This window comes from Dendroctonus ponderosae, unplaced genomic scaffold, assembly GCF_020466585.1.
Source record: "Dendroctonus ponderosae isolate FM_Combo_2020 unplaced genomic scaffold, Dpon_F_20191213v2 Dpon_F_20191213_2, whole genome shotgun sequence".
Classification (NCBI taxonomy): Eukaryota; Metazoa; Arthropoda; class Insecta; order Coleoptera; family Curculionidae; genus Dendroctonus; species Dendroctonus ponderosae.
Window position 1 is genome coordinate 13,934,434 of NW_026018165.1, and position 23,417 is coordinate 13,957,850.

Below are 23,417 nucleotides of genomic sequence, written 5' to 3' on the forward strand. Positions count from 1 at the left end.
TTTTTTTGAGTTGCAAAATCCACTTGAACATGACGCTGCTTTTTTCGAAGTTTCTCAAGAACCATTTGAGCCACAGAATTCGTTTTGGCTTCGTTGGATAGAGAATTGAATGGGGGGGTCATGACCCCCATGACCCCCCCTGGATCCGTCTTTGCTGGAAACCGCAAGCGTTTAAAGTAAGAGTTATCAATTTTTCACAATTTAACCGTGTTATTTAAAAAAATAAGAAAATAGTACTTTTCACAAATTAAGAGTGAAATTTTTGCAAAAGTGGTACTTTTATTTAACGCTTATTTAAAGTAAGATTTCTCCAGTTTTTAAGCAAATTTTCTGCAGTTTTACAGTGTAACTTTTGCAGAAGATACTTTTACTTAACGCTATTCTTCAACTTGGAATCGCAATAGTTTAAAGTACATATAAGATTTGTCGACTTTTCAACAGAATTTTCCACGATTTAACCAAGTAATTTTTGAAAAGTGAAGTGAGATTTTTTACTTAACGCTATTGAACTCCAAACTGCAAACTTTTACAGAAAGATTTGTCGGCTTTCAAAATAATTTTGCCCGAATTAACCGTGTAATTTCTGAAAAAGTGAGACTTTAACTTAACGATATTCTTGAACTGGAAACCGCAAGCGTTTAAAGTAAAATTTGGCGACTTTTCAACAGGATTTTCCACAATTTAAACATGTAATTCTTGAAAAAATTACTCTTTACTTAGTGCTATTCTTGAACTGGAAACTGCAAACGTTTAAAGTAAGTCTTGCCGACTTTTCAACAGAATTTCCCCCCCCCCAGAAGTGCGTAATTTTTGAAAAATGATTCCTTTAGGTGACACTGTTTTTGAACTTGAAGCCCCAAGCGTTTCAGCAACGGATCTGAGGTTAAAAAGTTATTTTTTGATCCGAAATTATGATTGTATAAATATACATAATAAAAACCAGATTTCAAATCACGAACCAATTTTAACAGTTTAAAGAGATTTGACCTTTTCGTCCCATGAATTATTCAAACGCTTTACTTCTGGTCTTTCTAATCATTAATTCCGCAAATAATAAAATAATAATTTTCTTTTGCAACGGGGAATTCTGAAATTTAATTAAATCAGATTGAGTCCTCAATTAACTAAAACGGTTTAACAGTGATTCGACTTTATAATCTAAAAAATTAGTTCCATTGATTAACTTATTTTGCCAATAAAAAATAGAAGTGAAATAAAACTATCTTAAAGTAAAAGTATAAAATTGAATTAGAATTTAAATATGTTTAGAAATTGCTTAATTACGGTCATTCAAAATGGATTATATGAATGAAATGGATGACTGTGCTCTTTTCCTAAAAAAAAGAAAGGCTAAATAATAATTGCGTAGGATGGAACAAAAATACAAAATAAGTCGCTTTTGTTACTCTTTCTTGATTAATTTCTTACTTGAAACTGTGTCTATTAAAATTTTTCAGGGCCGGATAAGAGCACTAAAATACACAAGGCCATAGAAATAATAGATTTTAAAGCCATCAAAATTAACTGTAAAAAATCCGGTTTGAAAAATAATCCTTTGAATTGATCCAATTTGAAAGATCCTCATATCTAAATCTTTCTCTTCAATAATTCCATGCAAGTTTCCAGCAAACCTTTTCGTTCCCAACCCTGTCCTCCGGACACTATCAAGATAATAGAAGCCCTTGCCGTTAATAATAGAAGAGGGGAATAAAAGATCTGAAGCCTCAGGCCAAAAAGAATGTCCCACTCTTGTCAGACGTTGATAACGTAGTACCCGAGTACCATTCGCTCCACATTAGAAACTTTCATTCATGCTATCGATGTGTACTAAGGAACGACCGAGATACGCGAAAACAATGCGTACTTATTAAGGTACCGATTAATATACGACGCGCTTGATGGTACTTATTTAAATTCAATTTCAAAAACGTTTTCGGCGCATAACAGTGATTGGAAAAATTCGGTTAATGCTTGTGCTCAATTCGGTGTAAAGTGCCAGTGAAATGTGGTAGAAACTGTAAAAACAACAGCTTGTGTTCAGTGAAAATTTGTGAAAATTCTGTAAAAAGACAATGCTGAAGGAACCCAAAAAAGGATTAATTAGCCTTTCAATTTTCACTCACTTAGGCCGAGTGTTTTAACTGGTTTTGTTTCGATTTGGAAAAGTACAATGTTGATTGCAACTCCATATAGAGACTTCGATGTGCGAGATAGAATCCCTCCGAAAGTTATAGCCGAAGTAAGAAAGACCTATTTGAGTTCAACGGTGAATGGTATGCAGCTTCGTTTATCAGGTAGGTAGCAAGGGGATTAAAACTACGTAGGGGTTTAGGAAAAAATGAAAGCTTTAAATTGCAGTTTTAGCCCACTATCGCAATTAGAAACGTGACAAAAGTATACAGGAAACAGGTTTGTTTATTGCTTATAATTAACGTTGGTAAACGATGCGCTGAAGGTGTTCAAATAGTAACATTACATTTGAAAAGAACATTTGTATCTGCACTTTACATTCATTTATTCGACGTACTGAAGAATCGTGTTTAGTGTGCTTGTTATTTGTAATTGTTCTAAATTAGCACGCTTCAACAAGCGTGTTTTTTAATCTTTCAAGTGAAATTTTGCTTTGAAGAACAAGGAGGATTTAAAAGTATTATTTTTGGTATTTACTCGCGCCAAGGAGAATTTTTAGCGTATTCTTTAAGAACTGAACTGAACATACACTGTTGGTGCTCAAACAATCAAAAGAATGCTAATTGAGGGTTTTATTCAAAAATCAGCTACTTTTGGACTTTCAGTTAGTAAATGTTCAATCAGACTTCAATAATTTTAAGTGCTTTAAACATTATTATTAAAGCAGTTAGGGTGGCGCGGTCATTACCTACTTGAATCTCTACAGTTTTGACTCTTATTGTTTATGAAATGTCTATTCAGACCATATAAAATGCCGTTTTATGCTCGAAAAACAGCAAAAGAAAATACGTGTTAATAATTACTTTTTTCTTTAGTTCCTCGAGTTTAGTTGGTTTTTTCGCTTTGATACGGTCATAAACAAAATCAATTGATGTTCCAAATACAAGAACTCCTCTAAGTTTCAAGGAACGATAAAAATTCAGAATTATTATTATGCAATAACACTTTTCACAACAATTTATTGAAGCTTCGAACAAGAACTACGTTACATTTATTCCTATTTTAATAATTGTTTTAGGAATATTTGTTACTTTCTTCATTATTGTGCAAAATGTAATTTTTTCATGAGATCTTCGTTGTCGCGTTTCTAACGTTTTTTTCGCAGAAGTTAAGCCCGATTAATCATATATAATCATATAATTGACGACAGTGGATACAGACGTGAGGCAATTTTGATAAAAGTATTTTCGTTTTCTATTATTTCACTGCTTGATTCCAATTGAATAATTCAGCGTTAAAATGCATTTTTTTGAATGTATCTACCGATGAGATGAAAATCGGTTTTGCGGTATGTAAAGCGAATAATTTACGCTACTACAGAAACATTTTCTAGCAACTCAACTGGAAATAGCAAATATATTCTAACTGATCTTATAGTGCATTTTCAATATTTTTTTATATAATATAAAAAATCCTGTTTGTTTTGAGTCATTTTCCCCACAACTGTGTAGACATTCATTGAAAATGTATGCAAAATAGCTTGCGCTTGAACCGGTTTCGGTTAAGTGGAATCAATCAATTTCAAAGACATTAAAAAAATCGTAATTGCCCATGTACTATAAAAATCAACTGCCATTGGCTAGTACCACTTTGAACTCAAATTAAATGCGTCGTCGATCAGAAGCCAAGAAAAATGTATGCTTGTTTAAAATAAATATAATTTAATGCTGCAGAATAACTAGAAGCGCGAAAATTATTATAATTTTTTTCAACAGATTAAAGTCAGAAAACTAAGCAATGCGTAAACACATTAAGAACTATTAAAGCGAATGCAGTTTGAGAAGAGCCAGTATCTAGTCGGCCATCGACTTAATTCCGTAAAAAAACTTGAATTACTTCTGAAAGCTAGCAGAAAAACAAATAATCAAAAAAATTAAATACTGTCTGTTAAAGAAAAATGTAAAAATTTAAAGACAGATATAAAAATTTGTTTCGTCAATTTTACGCTCAACGCTATTAAATGAAAAAACTTTCTCTAAAAAGTACTGACTTAATTGGAAACAATCTCGTTCAAAAATATTTATTTTCCAGAATGGAACAGCTCAACACATTTGTAAATGAACAACATAAAGTGGTATAGCAAAACGTCAGCAATCAACCCAATTCACAAATAGTAAAGTTAAAAATAAAGCTGAAAATACACAAAGAAGATACATAAAACACTTTTAGCGGACGTCGGGATTATTTATTTACTCTTGCCCTCAGCAGAATCGCACATGTTTTCCCGCTTCGTTTTGGTGTTTATTATGACTTTTTCCCGTATATTTCTTTGTTAAAATATGCCGCCAACCTCCCTTTCTCCACGTTTTAAGTATATTTAGCGCACCATATGAAATTCTTGCCCTGGTCGCTCGCTTATTTGTTGTTTTTCTGGGTTTTATTTTCACTTATTTGCTTTAAGTTCGCGTTTAAGCATGGGTTTTAAACAAGTTTGTCCAGAAGATTTATGGGAAAATTGGGAACTTAAATAAAGCAATTAATGATCTTAGTTCATGCAAGTTTTTAAGCTCTGCTTACTGATTTTTATTTTCTGTACTACGCGTTCCTGAATTGGATGAGAGCGACGCGAAACTTAAACAGTTTAAGGAAAAAACTTATTTGGAGAAGAATAGTCACATAGAAAATATAAATAAAATTGTTATATACATACGGTTTTATCGGGTGGTTTCTCCACCATAGATAGTGTGTTGAATGAGCTTCTTGAATGATAATTGGCTTCTGTAATTCTTTTAATTGTAATTATTTTAGGGCATAGCAACTTCAAACTTTCACAATCAATAATCCGCACTTGAGCCAGCCTAACTCTTCTAAATATTTCATAGAAATCGCACCAAATCCTGATTTTTACCGAGTTGGTAAATGTTGGGCTCACTATGATGCATGTTTTCGTGCAACTGCATCATGGGGTTTAAAAATTTCAAACTTCCAATCCAGAAGAAATCGCAACTTCAAACTTACACATTCAGTAGAAGACATTTGAGCCTTAAACTCCTGGAAATTTCATACAAATAGCGCTGAAACCTGATTTTTCTATAGTCGATAAATGGTCGGCTCAAAGTGCACGTTTTCGTTCAACTGCCCCATCCGGTTTAAAAATTTCCCACTGCCAACCCGGATGAAATAACATCTTCAAACTATGACATTCGATAGAAGACACTTAAACCTTAAACTCCTGAAAATTTCAAAGAAATCGCACTCAATTCTGATTTTACCGAGTTTGCAAATCTTGGGCTAAAAATGCACGTTTTCGTACGATTGCAACATCGGCTCTTAAAAACTCTTAACATCTAATACAGAAGAAATCGCAACTTAAAACTTGCATATTCAGTAGAAGACATTTGAACCTGAAACTCCTGGAAATTTCGTAGAAATAGCACTAAATTCTGATTTTTCACCAGTTGGTAAATGTTGGGCTCAAAATGCACGTTTTTGTACAACTGCAACATCGGCTCTAAAAACTCTTAACTTCTAATAGAGAAGAAATCGCAACTTCGAACTTGTATATTCAGTAGAAGACATTTGAACCTGAAACTTCTGAAAATTTCATGCAAATTGTGCTGAAACCTGATTTTTCTGGGGTCGATAAATGTTGGGCTCCAAATACACGTTTTCGTACAACTGCACCATCGGGTTTGAAAATGAACAACTTCCGATCCAGATGAAATAACAACTTTAAGTTATGACGTTCGATAGAAGACACTTGAACCTTAAACTCCGAAAAATTTCATAGAAATCGCACTAAATTCTGATTTTTTCCGAGTGTGTAAATGTTGGGCTCAAAATGCATGTTTTCGTGCAACTGCAACATCGGCTATAAAAACTCTTAACTTCCAGCCTAGAGCAAATCACAACTTCAAACTTGCACATTCAGTAGAAAACATTTCAAACTTAAACTCCCGAAAGTTTCATAGAAATCGCAGTCAATCCTGATTTTTGGCGACTTGATAAATGGTCGGTTTAAAATGAGGGGTTGATTGTATCACAAAATTCAAGCAGTTGTAACAGTACAATAAAGTTAACAAAAACAGAATCTAATTTAATATTTTTATCATAAAAAAATGAAAACAAAATTTTGGCCTAAAATGCACATCAACTGTATAACATTGACCATAATCAATTTTATTAAAAATCACGCATGCACTTTATTGCATTCGTGATGCAAATCTTTTAATTCTTTTGAAAATTCAGTTGAAGTCAATAGAATATATATATAGAGTGTTTCTTAATATTGTTTTTGTTATACCAACATTGCAGGCATTTTTCTACGTAACTTTTTTTGCTGTGCTGCAGTTAGTGATGCACCAGTGAAGGATTGTAGAGAATAAAGACCATCACACAAAAAAGTGCGAGTGGAAAGACATAAAATTAATAGTTGATCAAATTTAATGGCGAAAAGCGCAATAAAACCCGGTAGAAATATGCATCTTGTAGTAAAAATGCAAACACGAATATAAATAGAACACTTTTACAACAAGTACAGTAATTTGCAATGTAGATTTCTAGATCAGGCGAGCCAATCAAATCAACAAGTTTCGTTTTCCATCGTAGGCCTGCTGGTACACATACATTCAAGAGACGAAGCTCATAACAAAACAATAAAACCCTCTTAAATAAATCAACTTTAATGGAAACTCCTTATTATTTTAATTGTTGTTATTGCTTCACACGCAGTTAACCCAGTTTAAGACGACTGGTTGGTAAATGTTTGTTTCTTTTTTTCTTTCTTGATGTTGTTGAAGGAAGCGCAGCCTGATTTCAACGAAAGTAAGACAATTTCCTAATAAACATTTGTAATAATTAGTAGTCGCGATGAGTTCCATCAGAAGAGTGGACTAAAAGTGTGATTAAATAATTCTTAATTATTATCTGGAAGCTTTCAATTGTTTTTTTATGCAACTAATTAAATTTTGTAATAGGCCTGTGAGCTTCATCCAACTCACTTATAAATAGCTAATATCTGAATCATTTGGAAATAGAATCTGATGAGTTTTAAGCCTAAAAGCCCAAAAAGCACTAAAACCTGACTCACTTTGAAATTATCGAAGAACATTTTTAACCGCGAAGAAGGCGTTAATTGAAGTACTTACAGCAATCAATAAATGAAAATTAACGACACAAATCGAATGAGCAAAGCAGAATAAGAACAAACTGAACGTTTTCCTTAAATGTCGTTAACTGAAAAACCTTGGCGGAAAGAAAGCTTCTGCGTTAAACAACAATCCTTAAGCAGGATTATTAAAATACAAGTAAATATTCATTGTTTGCTGCTCATCTCTTGCAACAATGAACATTATTATTTCTTTCCTCTCTGCCCCCAAGTAAAATTATGTGGTGGCACAATTCCGCATTTATATAATTCAAATGTCTGATATTAACCTTGGTGGCTACGATTTATGTATTGAAAATAATTGTATTTAATTGGATGGAAAATACACAAGAGCGGCAAATTACCTAAAAACCCCGTGTTTTTTTGCTTCTGCAGGCCCTGACATCTTTTTTACGCCAAAAATCCTAATGCTCTTATAATTCCAGGCAAATGGCAAGTTTTTTCGTCTGCACTTTGCAACTGCAAGTATCAGAGGATTAATATTTCAGCTAATTCTAGGAAAGGTGTTATCCATGTTGTGCACTTATTGATGACAAAGAGTCATTTTATACTGAGTAAGTGGACAAAAATGTGTCACTGCACTCTATTTTTCAAATTGGCCTTTAAAGAATAGAGAGCGCTTGTGAGCGAATATGAGCAGATTTTGCGTTGTAATATTTTTTGATTAGTCTGATCTTGTAGTCATTCATTCTGTTACTATTTGCTTTATTTTCGTGATGCGTTTGCTTGAGAAGAGAAATTTTCGCCTGTAAATGGGGTTTCGCCCTTTTTAGGCGTTTAGGCTAAAGGTTTAAGGGAATTTGTTAACATTTAAAAGCTTCCTGTTTTGCTTCTACTGATAAAATTGTCTAGTTTAGTAGTCATTTGAGTCCACGTTAAGCTCACATTGATCATGTTCATCAAATATAAATGAAACTTACTCATTATTTCACCGCTATGAATTGCCTGCTGGTTAAATTTCTTCTTGAAAAAACTGCAATTTTTTTTTGAAATTGTAGTGAATCATACAGGGAGACGATTTATTAGAAAATCACATTAACTTTGCATTTGAAGGATTTGAAAGCTTAAAATGTAGCGACAATAAATGCGAAAATCCTTAATTGTTAGTTAATGGTCTACCGGGCGATTAGGGAGGAAGTAGATATGTTTCAAGACATTTCTAGGCGGGCAAAATAAGCTGATCGCTTTAAGTAAAAGACTAACAAAAAATTTACTAACAAAAGATTACAAACGCTGCATTAATATTAATAATGACAACTACCTATTCTTCATCAATCCTTAAAGAAAAAAATCTAGTGTTCTGAAATCTGGTGATCTTGGTGGCCAAAAGTTTAATTTCCTCCTGAATCACCCTGTAAATAAAAGGCAAGTTTTCCTAAAAAGTTTCTCGAACTGATTAGGAAATCTGAAAAATCAAATATTATCCAACCAATCTCTGCCGAATTATCCCTCGTTGGTTTATCATATTAAACCAAATTTCGTCAGTTAAAAGCCAGTATTTGAATTATTTATTCAAAAAACGTAGAGGAATAAAATTCAAATTTACCGGCAGCAATAATTTGTCTTCTAAAGCAAATGGAATTTATATTCAAACCATTATTATTCCATAGGAATCGGCCGTAGCCTCGGTCAAACTGAAATGAATTGTTAATTAAATATGTATACTTTTCCCACTTATATAAGATAAGTAACAGACAGACTTACCGAAAGTTATATAAATGAATTGATATGGAAATTCATTTATTGAAAGCAATTTATTGATAGAAATCGAAAAAATAAAAAGGCTCTTTTGTTGACTGTTGTTTTAAATTAAATTTTGTTCTATGTTTTTCTTATGTTAGGAAGAATAGTGGTTTTTAATGTATTTTGACTTGCTTTGAATTTTTCCGTTACTCAGTCACAATTTAATTTGTAAATCTGCCTAACAAACGGTGGGTATATTTATAATCAAGCTCTAATTTTCACTTTCACGTAGAAGCGACTGTGAAGACTGTTTTCACGTGAAAACGAGTTGAAAACATGAAACCTTTTTGAACAACTTTAAATATATGTATATTTTTTATTTAATTTTATTTAAACTATTTCATTGTAAATTGCTCAGTGCTTGTTAAGTTTTGGGTTAGTCAAAATTAAAGATATGAAAAAATGTGAAGATTTATGCTATAAAATAAATTGTTTTGTTACAAAAAAATAATTTAGCACATAAGGCAAAAAATGGAACTTGCACTTTTCTCGCATAATCAAGTAAAATAATTAGTAAAGTTACCATTTAACCATCTTTTGAGTCATTTGTCCTTTTGAGTCATTTTTTTGAGTCCTTGAATAGTAGTGATTTTTTTCTGGTTATGGTCAGAACTAAACAAATTTAAAGACTAAATTAAATCGCAAACTCTGCCAGCAGAACCGATTCAAGAAATGTTTTGCGTACATGGAATATACGCATTGGTGGATCTAGAATTTGTTGCGTTTCTGAATTTCGAGTTTTATCTACTAAATCTGCAGTAACGTTCTTAAATGACAAGCTTTATATTAGTTACTTTGGTTTAAAGCGTCAAAAATTTGGAAAAATTAAAATTATGAAGAAAAAACAAAACTTGGGTAATAAGATTAACAGATTGACAGTGATGAATTAATGATGAGGTACTGTGACTAGAGAAACTACTAGAAATGGCAATAAAAGTATTAAATAAAAATTGCAGATAAAATGAAAATTTGTATGATATTTTTGAGAAACTAAAAATCGATATCTTTGTAGAGTATCCGACTTAAAAATTCACAACAATTTAAAATGTAACTTTTGATTATGCCGCTATATTCCATTTTCTTCACTAATATCAGATAAAATAACTCATATTTTTTCATTTTTCATAGCAAACTTTTGCATTTTTGGGCAATTTAAGCTTCGCGAAAATGAACATTTGTAAACTGCCGCTAACATTCACTTCTGAAGCCATATTTGCCATCAATTATGCAATATCGAATCTAAATCAAGCAGAGCAGATGTTTGAATTAATCCTCCATTGGAATGTCTTTAATGAAACTGTAATAATTATCCTTAGCAAACAATTCATTGGTACTACAGCCAATACAGGGTATTTAGAGCAAGTACAAAAACCAACTTTCTCGTACCTTAAAAATGCTATGGAACCCACTAAAATTATCCAATTTATCCGGTTAGGAACCATATGAGACAATAACCTACTTGAATAAGTCAGTTATGTGTCTTACTACGTAATGGATTTTTAATATCCCGTTAAAATGTGCCACACTTTACATTAATCGGCTAACGTAACTGCTACGCTAAAGTACTTTACCGCCTTCAACAGTACCAATGCATTGAAGACCCCTATTATGGGTATAAACAACTTGGCCAGACATTTGATAAAAGCAGTTGATTATAATTTGATCCCGCTTCTGAAGTAGTTCCAGACAATGAGACGTTTGTTCTCGTAATGACCATAATTTAATCTTCGAGGGTTCATTTTTTCTTTGGTTGACTTTGATAAAGTAAATGCAAAAGCAATTACTAACTGGTGAGCTTGTTTTAAACAAAAGGCATTTTTTTCTAAACCCGCGAAAGCAATTTAATCGTCAAAAAGGCCAGTCAGCGAAATTTGTGCAGATATTTGCAATGAAAGCAGCCAGTTAACTGTTCAGAGCTGAGATTCTCCAGGTTTTCGTGGAGGTTTATATTTTTGGTCATTCTTTTAGAATGTTTATTGCACGCCAAGCAAATATTTGCTTGTTGTCTCTTATAAGCTACTTAAATCTGCAAAGTCTTATAACAAAGCTTTTCATTATAGTTTAAAATCAACAAAGCTTTAATCTGGCATATTTTAGATTAAGCAAACATTTTGCAAGCACACTTCCGGACCTTTGAACAGATTGATTGCCTACTTTTGACTCATTTGCGGCCTGAAAACTAGACTGAAAACATAATTTTTCTAGAACAACTCAGTCAAACTAACCCATTGGATTAGATTACTTAGACAAATATTTGCGTAAATTATTTTGACCGCAAAATATAACGTGATTATTAAACCAACACAGCTGATAATTGGAGCTGTTAAGTGTTAAATACACATAACATATCAGCATACAAAATAACTGTTTTTACACTTTCAAAAGTGGAAAATTTGTGGATTTCCTTGAATTTGAGTGCTGATTGAGCAATAGAATTTTATTGGAGTGTCGCTAATTTATCGTGGTATTTTTGCATACTGTTTCTGTTTTAATTTAGATTATCACCATTCCAGTCAGGTGGAGATAATTATAAACGTAGATGTTTGCGTTAGAAGTAGTGGCATTTTGAATGACGAAAATTTCGATAAAAAATAGTCGGTTATTCTTAAAATTTTGTCAAATTGCTTTCTAAAATTGCAATTAATAAACAGGAAAAATGTACTATTTTCGGATAATAATGCAAAAACTGAAAGGTGGTGAAAAACACACCAGTTTTAACTTGTCACAGTTTGTTTAAACAAAAGTACGCCTCTGTTTAAAATGAATAATCACTGTTTTAATAGATCAGTGATAATAAAATTCCACTCATATCGATAAAAATTATTGAGAATCCCGTAAAAGCTAAAAATAAAAATTCGCTCAACGTTTTCACTCAACGTTTTCACTCAACCTCCCTGTGTAATGTTAATGTGCAAAACTGAATGAAATGGACATAAACATGTGGCTGCAATAAGGCGGAAGCCGTAAGATGCACAAATCGTACAAGGGCTTAGTGAAGGCCAAAATCAATATTTAGGTAATGTTAAGAATGGGTAAAATAACACGAGTTTGTGTCCAGGCTCCTACAGAGGCTGTATGAACAGAAAACTTCCTAAAAAAATTTAAAGCATCTGAAAACTTACTTTTCGATTTTTATCAGTTGCAGAATTTCAAGCTCTAAGAATCAGGATCAAATATTTGTTTCCGAGATTTTTTACTACTAAAGCAATATTTACATTTTTCGTAGTTTTATCTAACCCTGAAATTTCAATTTAACAGTTTTTTCAAGGTTTTTCATTTWCTTGGATTATATCAAAGGAGATTTACTTGGATTATAACAAAAATAAACGCATGTTGAGCAKAAKAATTTGATAGAAGTTCCTAACTTTTAAATAAGTAAAATTGTCCAATTTYCCAGAGCGTATATCTGGAGAATGCCTACAAATGTGTCAATAATCATTAGAAYTTTTCTGTAGAGCGATTCGGGGCTCATTTTCTAAGTAGGTTGCAGCAGAAATTCCTAACTTTTAGGAAGTTAGAAGGCAAAATGCAAAAGTTTTTRAACCGCCGAAAATMCCGACATTTAAAGTTGGAAAAWATCTCGGAAATTTTGAAAATATTAAATCAACTAACTGCTTTCCGAAAGCTCRACCTCTACCTCTCTTCCTTTCACTGATGAGGTGGTTTCAGAAATTTCTAACCTCCARAGAATAGAGAGAAGTAAAAATTTCCGGGTCAACAAAGTTGAAGAGCATCTCGCAAACGACTAAAACTATTTAACTCATAATTAGAACCTTTTCTATTAAAAAGATTTTTTCTTTTCTATAAAAAAGTGAGTTTCTAAAAGTTCTAAAAAAGGTTTTCTGTGAAAATGTCCTAACCTTTAAATAGATAGGAGTAAAAGTGTCCAATTCTTAAGAGCCGATATGGTTCAAGAGCGTATACGATTAAAACTATCTAAATAATCATCAAAACTTTTTTTGTAGAGCGATTCGGGAGCTGTCATTTCCTCTTAAGGTTGTATCAGGAATTGTTAACCTTTAAAAAGTTAGAAGGAAAAATGCAAACGGTTTAATCCCGCCAAAGTTCAAAAGCTTATAACTGAGAAAATGCTGAAAATATTTGAATTATCACTAAGAATTGGCGATTTCAAATGTGAAATGTATCAAGAAGGAAATTTTGATAGTATTCAACATTTTGGTGGAAAAAGAATACAAATCTAAATAGGGCATCGCCCCTTCAAGGAATTAAAAATTGGAAAAAATCTCCGAAATGTTTAAAACCATCGAAACAAGCGATTAAAACTATCGGAATAATCATAATCACCTTTTCTATAGAGCGACTCGGGAACTGTCATTTCCTAATTAGGTTCTAGAAGAAATTCCCAACCTTTAAAAAGTTAGAAGGAAAAATGTAAATTTTTAAACCCCGCCAAAGCTCAATAGCGTGTATCTCACAAACGGTTAAAATATTTTAGTTATCTCTAAGAACTTTTCGAAAGAACACTCAAGTTTCCCAAGTAGGTTTGTCTGCAAATTTTTAACCTCTAAAGAGATAGGAGCAAACATTTAGAAACTCATGAGCATCTTTAGGCATATCCGAAACAGGGAAGTGTTTTCATACGCAGCTTCTTTTGCGTGAAAACCTTATTGAATGGCGAATGGATTACAAACTTTCAAAATAAAAAAAATCCAAAACTAAGGTACTCAACTTAGAATTCCCAATTTCTTGATAATTGATATCTAAGTGTTTAGATAAACTGGCAGTTAGCTGGACCGGTGGTCGTCTAGCTGTTGAGTAGAAAGATAGTGCAAAGAACTTGGACAAACAACGATAGTCGACCGAGTAAACGCCAATTTTTATCTAGCGGCCAAAGTCGCCAGTCGAAATATTTAGCCACTAAAAGCGGCATTCTGATGATTCAGCTTTTATGAATAGCTGTGGCACCTGGCTGCAGATTTCATCGGAAGGAAGTCAAATAGTCATTTATCTGAAAAAAGGACAATCGCTACCGAATTGATCGAAACTGACCATGTTGGGGCTGGCAGACACTTTTAAGCAATCAAGAGACAATTGATTTGGCGCCTTTATAGGACATTTGAAAAACGCTGGTCAGTCGAAGAAGAACACAACTTTCACCAAGACTTTATTTTACCTATAGGCTTCTTCAAATAAAATGCTTTTATTAAGAGTCTATTAGTGTTTGAATGAACTTTAACTGCCGATGATTAATCAGCACGAAACTCCAGTAAATTCCCATTCCTAACGTATATAGTATAGTAACCTACTTGTCTAAACCGATTCGAATGCAAGAACAATAATTTTAAGAATAGCCAATAAATGCGTGAAATAACCTTGATTTTTTTCGTTATTATTCAATTATTTCGTTCTGCAATGCCTTTGTCGCAAGCCTGGTTCAAGTGAACGTAAAAATACTGTAATTCCAACAAGGAACTGCCAAACAGGTAGTATTTTACTTAAAAAATTATTAGTAATTTCAAGGTTTGTTCTTGATGATTTTAACAAAGATGTGAACGTTCTCATCTCTATTGTTTTTCATTAACCGCGTGTCATGTAAGGAAACATGTAAATGTCCGCACAAAATAAATCAATTGTTTCAAGCAGCTGTGAAAAAAACCAGGAACATGCTAAATTGTGTTTTAATATTAATTAGTGGTTGTTGAGTTAAATCGAATATATTTTTGGCAATTTTGTTTCCAAAGTTATAACTGAATTTATCGGAGAAACAGTTTGGTTCCGAGCCAGCAATTTATTTCAAGTTTATGACCATTTCTTCCGTTATTAATTGAAATTTTAAAGTCCAACATAATTCATACAGTTCAATGTTTAAATATAGAAGTTGATTAATAACCCTCTAAATATTGTCCGCTTTCTTTAGCAAATGTTCAAAAAATAATGATTTGCAGTTTTTTCTTGAAGTAATAATTAACAATTCGACATGTTGAAACAGATATGGTAATTTAACATCACAATTATCACTCAAATGGGCGAAGCAATTAATTTAGAAACAAGGTCGCAATAATGCCACTTTCTTGACCAGTTTCTCAAATTTGTCAGGAAAGTTGCGTCTTTTTGCATAATTTTAATCAATTGGAAGATTTTTAGAGTGTGTGTGTGTAATTTGTGTAAATACATTTAACTCTGTTGCAAATTTTTGCCAAATTAAGCAACTAATTTAAAACGTTCTGGATTCATTGCAACTGATGCGCAAAAGTAGAAATCAGTTGGAAATAATTCATAATTCTTAATAGCATGCTGAATGAAAAATTACCGGGTAAAGGAAATTAAGGACGAATTTTCAGAACGGAAATTCGAGTAGTTTCAGTACTTTCTTCCAGTGCAACAGTTACTTGAAAAAACATTTAACTAGTTTAAAACGCGAATTTTTCAAGCGTTTCTCTCGCGCATGCAAACATGCAACATCAACAATTGCAATAATTAGTTACTGATTTAAAATAGCACTTAATGATTTAAACTGGATTGATTGAGTTTGTGAAGCAGAAAAAATATGAAACGATCTCAAAAACTGGACGATTAAAAAATCTGCGTGGCTCATGAGATAAACAAAAAATCCTGTGTTTTCTCCCGTTATTGCAATTATAATTACGTGTACACTACAATTACAATTAAGTAATTAACCATTAATTACACAGAGCTTCAAGAAAACAAAAATTGTTTCTTGTACTCAAGTACTGAGTTACTCAAGAATTAAGTTATAATTTATTAGGAATCTTAATTAACAGAAATATGTGAAGAATGCTAAATACAAGAAGAAGCAAATAATTATTTAAAAATTATGTTTTAAGCGCCATTTTTTGAAAGTTGGAACTAATACCAAGTGGATGTTCCAGATAATCAACACGAATTGCTCTCACTAAAATAAACCCTTTCCTTCATAAAATATGGCTTTAAAATTTCTTCATGTTTTGACTAAACGCATTGAAAATCTTCCACAGGGTTCACAAATTCTACTAAATCCTGAAAGTAAACTTAAAATAACGTTATAAATATATTTTTTAAATAGACTTAATAACCAAACCACTGTATAATTTTGGAATTTTATGCATTAAAAACTCCCTTGAATCTTTCCAGCTTTCCTCAAAATATTCCCAGCTTTATGCCCTTAGATTATGAATAAATTTTCAATTAAACTGTTTATTGAACAAGAAGTTAAATTATAATTAATTAGTAACGCTTCCCAGTCGTACCAAAAATGATATCTGACTATTGGTACTTAATTGGAATTTTCCCTCTTGTTCAATGAACGTTTTCTTTTGCTGTATGATGAAACCGTCCCATTAGATATGCACACAAGGTTATTTTATGTATTTATATTTAATGGAATATTACTTACCGGGCAAACAAAGCCCAGAAAGTTCAATGCGCGTTTCCTCTGTTAATATGGAAAATCTAGCAGAAGTGAAACGGTTTCTTGGAAAATTATTTTCCGTGTAAGAGTAGGGCAAGATCATTGCCTTCCTTGTAGATGTTACAAAACTGCTTGCATAAACAAGCTGGGTAGTGGAATCAAAGCGATTTTTCACTATTAATATTACGAAACTGTTTGATTTTATGTTACGCGTGAAAAGATAAAATTATGTTCTTCGAAGAACGGCTTTTCAAAATGTTTTGTAATTGGGTCTATGAAGAACGGCCATTTTTCAACATCTGAAAAGAACGCAAAAAAATATGCATCGCGTGTGTCTACAGAAAAATGCGGAACAAAATTTCAGTTATCGCTGGTTTTTAATGAATTATTTAAAGAGAAATTCGTCATTGTTTCAGTTAGATAACACTATCTTATTTGATCATTTAATGACTTTCTACATAAATTGATAATCGCAAATGTTAAACGTAAACCCTCTTTAAGGCGAAAATTGATGAAAAACCGATTTTCCACTAGTTGCTTTAAAGGTTTTTATTGAATAATTTCGATCAAAACATACTCAATCAATCATAGTTTATCCTTAAAAGCCCATCATCCATTTAACAATACTAAAATGGTTGTTGTCAACATTTATTGTGATTATTTCATTTTCTATTGCAATATTGATAACATTAATTAATACATAGAAAAATCCGTTAAACGGTTTCTAGTACTGAACTAACGGGAATTTTGATAAGTCGTTTAAACATACGACTTCAGTATGTTTATCTTCTTAATAACAGTTTTGCGATAATTATTCATAACCGCGATTATTTTCCCAATCAGCTAAACATACATTAATGTGCATGCATATATTCGATATGGTGAGAAAAGAAACTGGAAGTCTACACATGCGACACCCTAAAGAGGTCAAATCCCGGTCCAAAACGGGAAAAAACTTTTTAAACTTGAGCCTCAGGGGTTGGGTATAATAAAAGGACCTTTTTAATAGCCGCCAGACAACATGGGGTTCTTTGTGCATTTACGGACGGTTAGGTAATTATAGTTTCTTTTGTTGCTTCGTGCAGTCCTAGGCAAATAATAATTTTCATATTGGTAGTTTTTTTGTTACATTGTCTTGGAATTTGAAGAGCGGATTTGTGGTGAGAATTTCTTAAGCAGAGAGTGAAATTTACAGGAATTTTTCCGTTTTGAAGCGTTTCATTTTTGTTTGATAAAATATTGAAAAATGTGCAACAGAAGGTAAACAATTTAATTTGAGGCAATAATTTTGGAAAGAAAACCAACTACAAAACTTGTGTGCTGTTGAAAAAGCCACTAATTAACTAGATAAAATATTGCTTTCTTCAAAACGTTAATTTCAAAATTGTCCTAGTTTAATTGGGCGTTAACATTATCCGATTTAATTACAAATAATTGCATTTCTACATAAACTACGCAAATAAAGCATGTATTAAGCGAAAGCGTAACAAACTAATATTCGTGTTCATGTGTCTTGAGCTGGTTTTTTTTCATTGCCAATATTGAACGTAGCTATTAATAAAAATAATTTAGTTAGCAACATTTCCGAAACCAATTAATAATTAAAATCACTTCTGTTACCTAATGGCCACATGAAGAAACCTCACTCAACATTGCAAATAATCCGTTGTACAGGCACCCATAAATTACAATAAAATACGAAATAATACATTCGCTTTTCGCATAAGCGCAATTACAGTATTCGACAATCGAAAATTAATAATTTCTATAGTTTCATTGCAACTAAGTAATAATGGTATTCATGCATTTGCGGTAGGAGTTTATGAGCCTAATAGTAAAAATCTGAAAATTGTTTCACTTTCCTTCCTTGCTTGAACAATGCAGTTGGATCGGAAAGCGTGCATTTTATCCTAGTCTGAACCGCAACATAAACAACCAAATTACTTATTTTAGTGCATCCACTTAACATACATTTCTTCGTACGTTGAATAACATCAGTCACGAATATAGCGTCGTTTTCGTAATACGGAATTATTTTTTGACTTCCTGATCTTTAACTTTTCAGCCAATTTGCTCGTCAAGTATCCCACAGAACGACTCTGGTATTCCCGAAGAGTGCAAGTTAAATCCGGCCAATTGTTGGTCTCATCGGCTCAGAAAACCGATCTTCCTTTAAGGATACCGCTGAGAAATCTGAGTCTTCAAGCTGGATCCACTATTCATAGTTTGTCGATCTGTCGTGGCCAAAATATTGTCTTAACGCTACAGGTAAGCCTAACTATTCCGCAAGCAAGAAAGAAGTCATTGTAAGAACAAACATACTTGGAAATTTTATGAGTTTTTCACTCATTTTTTAGTATTTTAATATGAGAGAGCAACCAAAAGGCTTAAATAATAGTTAATTAAATGATGATGACTTCTGATGGATAAAATATTGGTTTTTGCTATTTTCTTACTCAATTTTACTTCTGCAGTTTAAAGCATTTGAGCACACTTTGTTAACAATTTACAATTTTTAGTGTGCAATTTACAAAACTCATATTTTTACTATTTATATAGTTTTTATAGCAGTATTTATATAACACATTTTCATTGTCGTAAGACATAAAGTTTGCTATTAATCAGAACGTTGTTCCCTTTGAGCAATGAATTATTTAGCACTTTATGCTTTCCAATTGAAACATTTTCATTTTTATTGTTAGTTCTCCATTCTCACTCTTTAGTCGGCGTATAAAATTAGTGATTTTGCACATTCTTTATTTTGCAATTGATAAAACGTTAAACTAAATTTTATATTAATAATAAACAACTAAGTTGTATCTTCACTGTGCATTCCTTTTATAATATATATTGCGTTCTTCCCAAAATGTCCAAACATTTTGCAAAGATCGGTTTTTAAATTACTTTGTTTATTATTTTCTTCAGGTAAAATGCATTTCCTGCATTTAAAAACTACCCATTTTAAATCGTAGTAAAATGGATTTCTTATCGAAAAACACTGGAATTTCCATGGATGAAACATTTAAGCTGAGAACCTAAAAAACCAATTGTTCTTCCTAATCCCAAGTCAATTATTCGACCAGTTTTAGGAGCAACACTTCAAAATTATTACATTGAAACATTAAAGTTATATGAACAAAACTCCCTTAATTGCCATTTTAATTTTCACTGAATAACTGAAACATATTGATCCAAACCGTTATTTGCAGCATTAGAAGCAAAAGTGGAAATTATTTGGACTAGAAATGATTTATTAGTTATTTGAAGTTGAAAAATCGTAAACCATTGCAGTCGGGTGTAGATATTTACATTATAAATTGAAGTTTTCGGTAAAAACATTTGTGTTTACCCTTTTTTAAATATTTTGACTTAAAACTAGCGTTTACTAGTACAATAGTTGGAAAATAATGCAAATATCCGTAGAACCAGAAAACATAACTTTCCACACCCAGAGTGGAAATTGCGCCCGAAATTGGATCACTTTTGCCAGAAAATAAGGGAATTAATTCAGATGAACAAAAATTGTAGGTTTTTAATCAAATCAATAAATTTTAAGCAAATAATTTAACTTAGCCATATTTAAAATTTGGTCAGTTTTTCGTGCTCTTCGTGCTTTCGTCCCATCTGAAGATGCAAGTCACTAGTGTTTATGAAACGTCAATAAAAAAAATTTTCTACGGCAAAAAACACGAAAAACTTTTCAGTTTTTACCAGAAACCGAAAAGCCTAATTCCTTTGATGAATCAGATTATTTAGATTTTTCTTTTTGGGCCATTTTTATCGAGAGAAAAACAATTTGGACGACATTGTCAGTATTTTCATTAAAAAGAAATATTTATCGTTTACTACTAAAAAGCGACAATTATGCCCACTAAATCTAGCACCTTTACATAATAATAATGTCTAAACTTTCACTAACCTTTTGTAAAATTACGACTAAAGCAGCATTAATGTGGACAAATTTAGCCAAAAATTATGTGAAATAATTGTCAGTTTTAGGTGCAAAACGGTCCACTAAATCCTGAATTTTGCTGCGTAAAAATTGCAGTAATTTGCAAAAACGCATTCATTAGTCGATTTGACTGGAAATAACTGGCAAATATTTCAACTAAACCACATCCATTCGCATTTTCCTCTGCAAAAACTAAAGGTCACTCGGTTTTTCGATCGGTCAAATGCACACAATTTAATTCATTTAACTCGCATTGAAACTGACCTGAAAGAAAAATCCCACAATCAGACAATTAACATGAAATTGTTTTTAATAATTGCCCACCAATTGATTAGCATGTAATGCGTATTAGTTATTGGGTCTATGTTCATCTTCTACATCTTATTTCTTCCATTCAATTCCTTATAAATAAAACAATACATGAAATGTCCTTGCAATTACAAAACCATTAATGTCGTAGGACGACGGCATACTTTGCGAAATACTAACAACCTTCTATAAGTTTCGCTACAACAATTGCCGGTTTATTGTCGCAATTTTTCAGCGACAATTTATATGAAGATTAATGGGTGGCGATTTTTATCAAAATGCCACTTTCGATAGAGGATAAAATTGCCAAAGCACAGGCCATGCTGGATATTACGTCTTATTTCCCCTTTCTGAGGTTTATGAGATTGAGCATTTAAACTTTTTTAAATAATTAGTTCTAATTTTTTAAAGGCTTTCTACTTTTATTCTCGTATTGCCACTATTATACGAAGGAAACCGATATTAAATTAAACAGTTTTTTGTTTGCTTCTGTCTCATACGCAACATGTCTTTAAAATATGTAACCATTTTTTATCGTTTTTTTGCCGTACTTGCGTCAATGAAAAGCCAACGCTCACGAAGTGGTCCAGATGTTAAACATGAAATGTTTTTTTTGTCAAAGTTCCGCAAGAATGTTGATGCAACATGTAGCATTTGCATTTCTTGTCTTGCACTCACATCCAGGCCATACGAGCTTAATGAATTATGCAAAGTTGAAATATTAGTTTGATTGAATTAAATTGATATGATTCATACGATGGGTGTTTATTTGCTTTAAATGTCGTGTTAAAAACTGAGTTAAAATCATTCATTCAGAACTGAAATTCGTTTATAATACCGGATTGTGTGCATTAAATTTGTGTTTCTATGGAAAATTTATCAAATCCTGCAGCTAAATTAATTTTTTATTTATCTGGTTACAAGATGTTTTGCATTTCTTCAGCCATCCCTCTGCTGTTAACTACACACTATACATACCTATAGATTCGGAAAAGGCAATAATCCGGAAAAGTTGCAGAAAACGTGTTTCTTTTCTTGGTGATTTCATATTCAAACACTTCTGGAATTTATCAGGCAACTTATTCCGAACTACATGAAAACAGCAAATTTTACTATCAACTTTATTGCTAACTTCCTCCCTTTCAACGAAATGTAAACTCCCGAAAGAGTTTCACTCTTGGAAAATTATGGAGTGTTGGAAAGTTTGCAATGTTTCAAGTGAGGTCAAGGATACAAGCTTGAAATGAAATTTTAATAATGTTTTGTTCAAACCCCGACAAACCATAAAAAAAATTTGAACCATTTTTTGTTAATTACTGAGTACTTTAATAACACAGATTAATTGTTTGTATAGTTTGTACATACATGTGTGCAAAACTGTGGGAAAAAACTACAAACGTTCATTAAAAATTAAGTTTTTGCAAGCATTTTTTAAGCCTAAAGCACTGTTTTTCTGTTGTAGATGGCCGATGAAACCTCCTTCGACAGATGGGTGAAAACTCTGGCTATCGAACTGATCCGCCAAACTCCTCTGGACGCGATCAAATACCTGGATATCCTCACTTTGGCCAAATGTTGGAGCAGGATAGAAAGGAAGTGTGCCAAAGACCTCAACGACAACAACGTCATCCTGCAAAGAGATTCTGAGAACAACCAGAGAGTCGATGAAGAAACGCGACTTGTTCCAGGCTGCTGTGAGAAATTCCCGTTGAAAACGGGAAATGTTGCCAAAGCAATTTCGAAGAATAATAGCTCAGAAGTGCGACCGAATGATCCTGAAGAGGTGGTTGAATCATTGCTGAAGAAATGCCAGAACGTTGAAACTTATGTGCCAGTAAAGGAAAAGCTGTTCTTGTTCGAGTCCTTGTGTAAGATGGGAAGAAAAGTGCGCAGCTCGGAAGATGTTTCTTTGAAGCCGCAAAAATCGACCACCAAGAGAGCTAAATCTTGCCATGATTTGAGTAGCTTGAATACCCAAATAGCTGTAAGGGAAATTTGCAAATACTTTGAAAAGAAGGGAACTGGAGATGAACTAAAACATGCATGAGTTCGATTGGAGAAATGTTAAACAGTTTACCTTAAGTGTGATACATTTTAATATCTCTAACTTTAGTCATTAGAATACTTAACTTTGTGGCATTAAGCTTTAAAGGATGTCCCAATGAGTATTCAGTTAATAGTTTAAAATATTATTTAAATACATCCAATATTAATAACATATACTTGAAATGTTATTTATTTTATTTTATGATTTTGTTTTTATATAAGACTATAGTATGTGATATTAGGTATTTTAAGATAGCTATTGTATGGACATAAAATTTGTTTTGCAAAACATTTTATTTTATTATATGAATTGTTTAGTAGCATTTTTGAGGAGTTTATTGATATTTTGCTAGTGGAAAAGGTGCATTGGGAGACATTTATGTTTGTAATATTTGCGTTTTCAATTGCTTGTTTGCACCTTTTTCATTTTTCCAACATTTTCTGAGCTGGAAAAGTCGGCGGAGAAGAGAAAGGAGTCAAAAACTGGAAATATCAAGTCTATTAAGCACTAAAGATAAGAATTAAGTTACTGTAAATGAAGCGGTAGAAATTCGAAAAACTATTTTGTTAATAATTTTTTTGTGCTTTCAATCATTTGATGCGTGCATTTTTCATTGATTGCTTTATTTTGTTTCGGCCTGCTTTCTAATCAACAAAAACTTGTCTAAGCAACTTTTGGTGAAATTTACGATCGAATCGAG

General features: G+C 32.3%; 1 protein-coding gene across 1 annotated transcript; it reads left to right on the plus strand.

Moving 5' to 3' along the window:
• Positions 1 to 1,734: 1,734 nt before the first annotated feature.
• On the plus strand, positions 1,735 to 23,041 carry LOC109544640. The gene is made up of 3 exons (XM_019914950.2): positions 1,735 to 2,294; positions 18,475 to 18,677; positions 22,133 to 23,041. Exons 1-3 carry the CDS (start codon positions 2,171 to 2,173, stop codon positions 22,715 to 22,717), a joined length of 912 nt encoding a protein of 303 aa, XP_019770509.2. The 5' UTR covers positions 1,735 to 2,170; the 3' UTR covers positions 22,718 to 23,041.
• Positions 23,042 to 23,417: the final 376 nt, after the last annotated feature.

Excerpts from the sequence above, each read along its gene's own strand:
- LOC109544640 (XM_019914950.2), top strand. The coding sequence starts at position 2,171 with ATGTTGATTGCAACTCCATATAGAGACTTCGATGTGCGAGATAGAATC. Across the intron at positions 2,295-18,474 it reads TATGCAGCTTCGTTTATCAG|CCAATTTGCTCGTCAAGTAT; the intron begins GTAGGTAGCAAG and ends TTAACTTTTCAG. Across the intron at positions 18,678-22,132 it reads ATATTGTCTTAACGCTACAG|ATGGCCGATGAAACCTCCTT; the intron begins GTAAGCCTAACT and ends TTTCTGTTGTAG.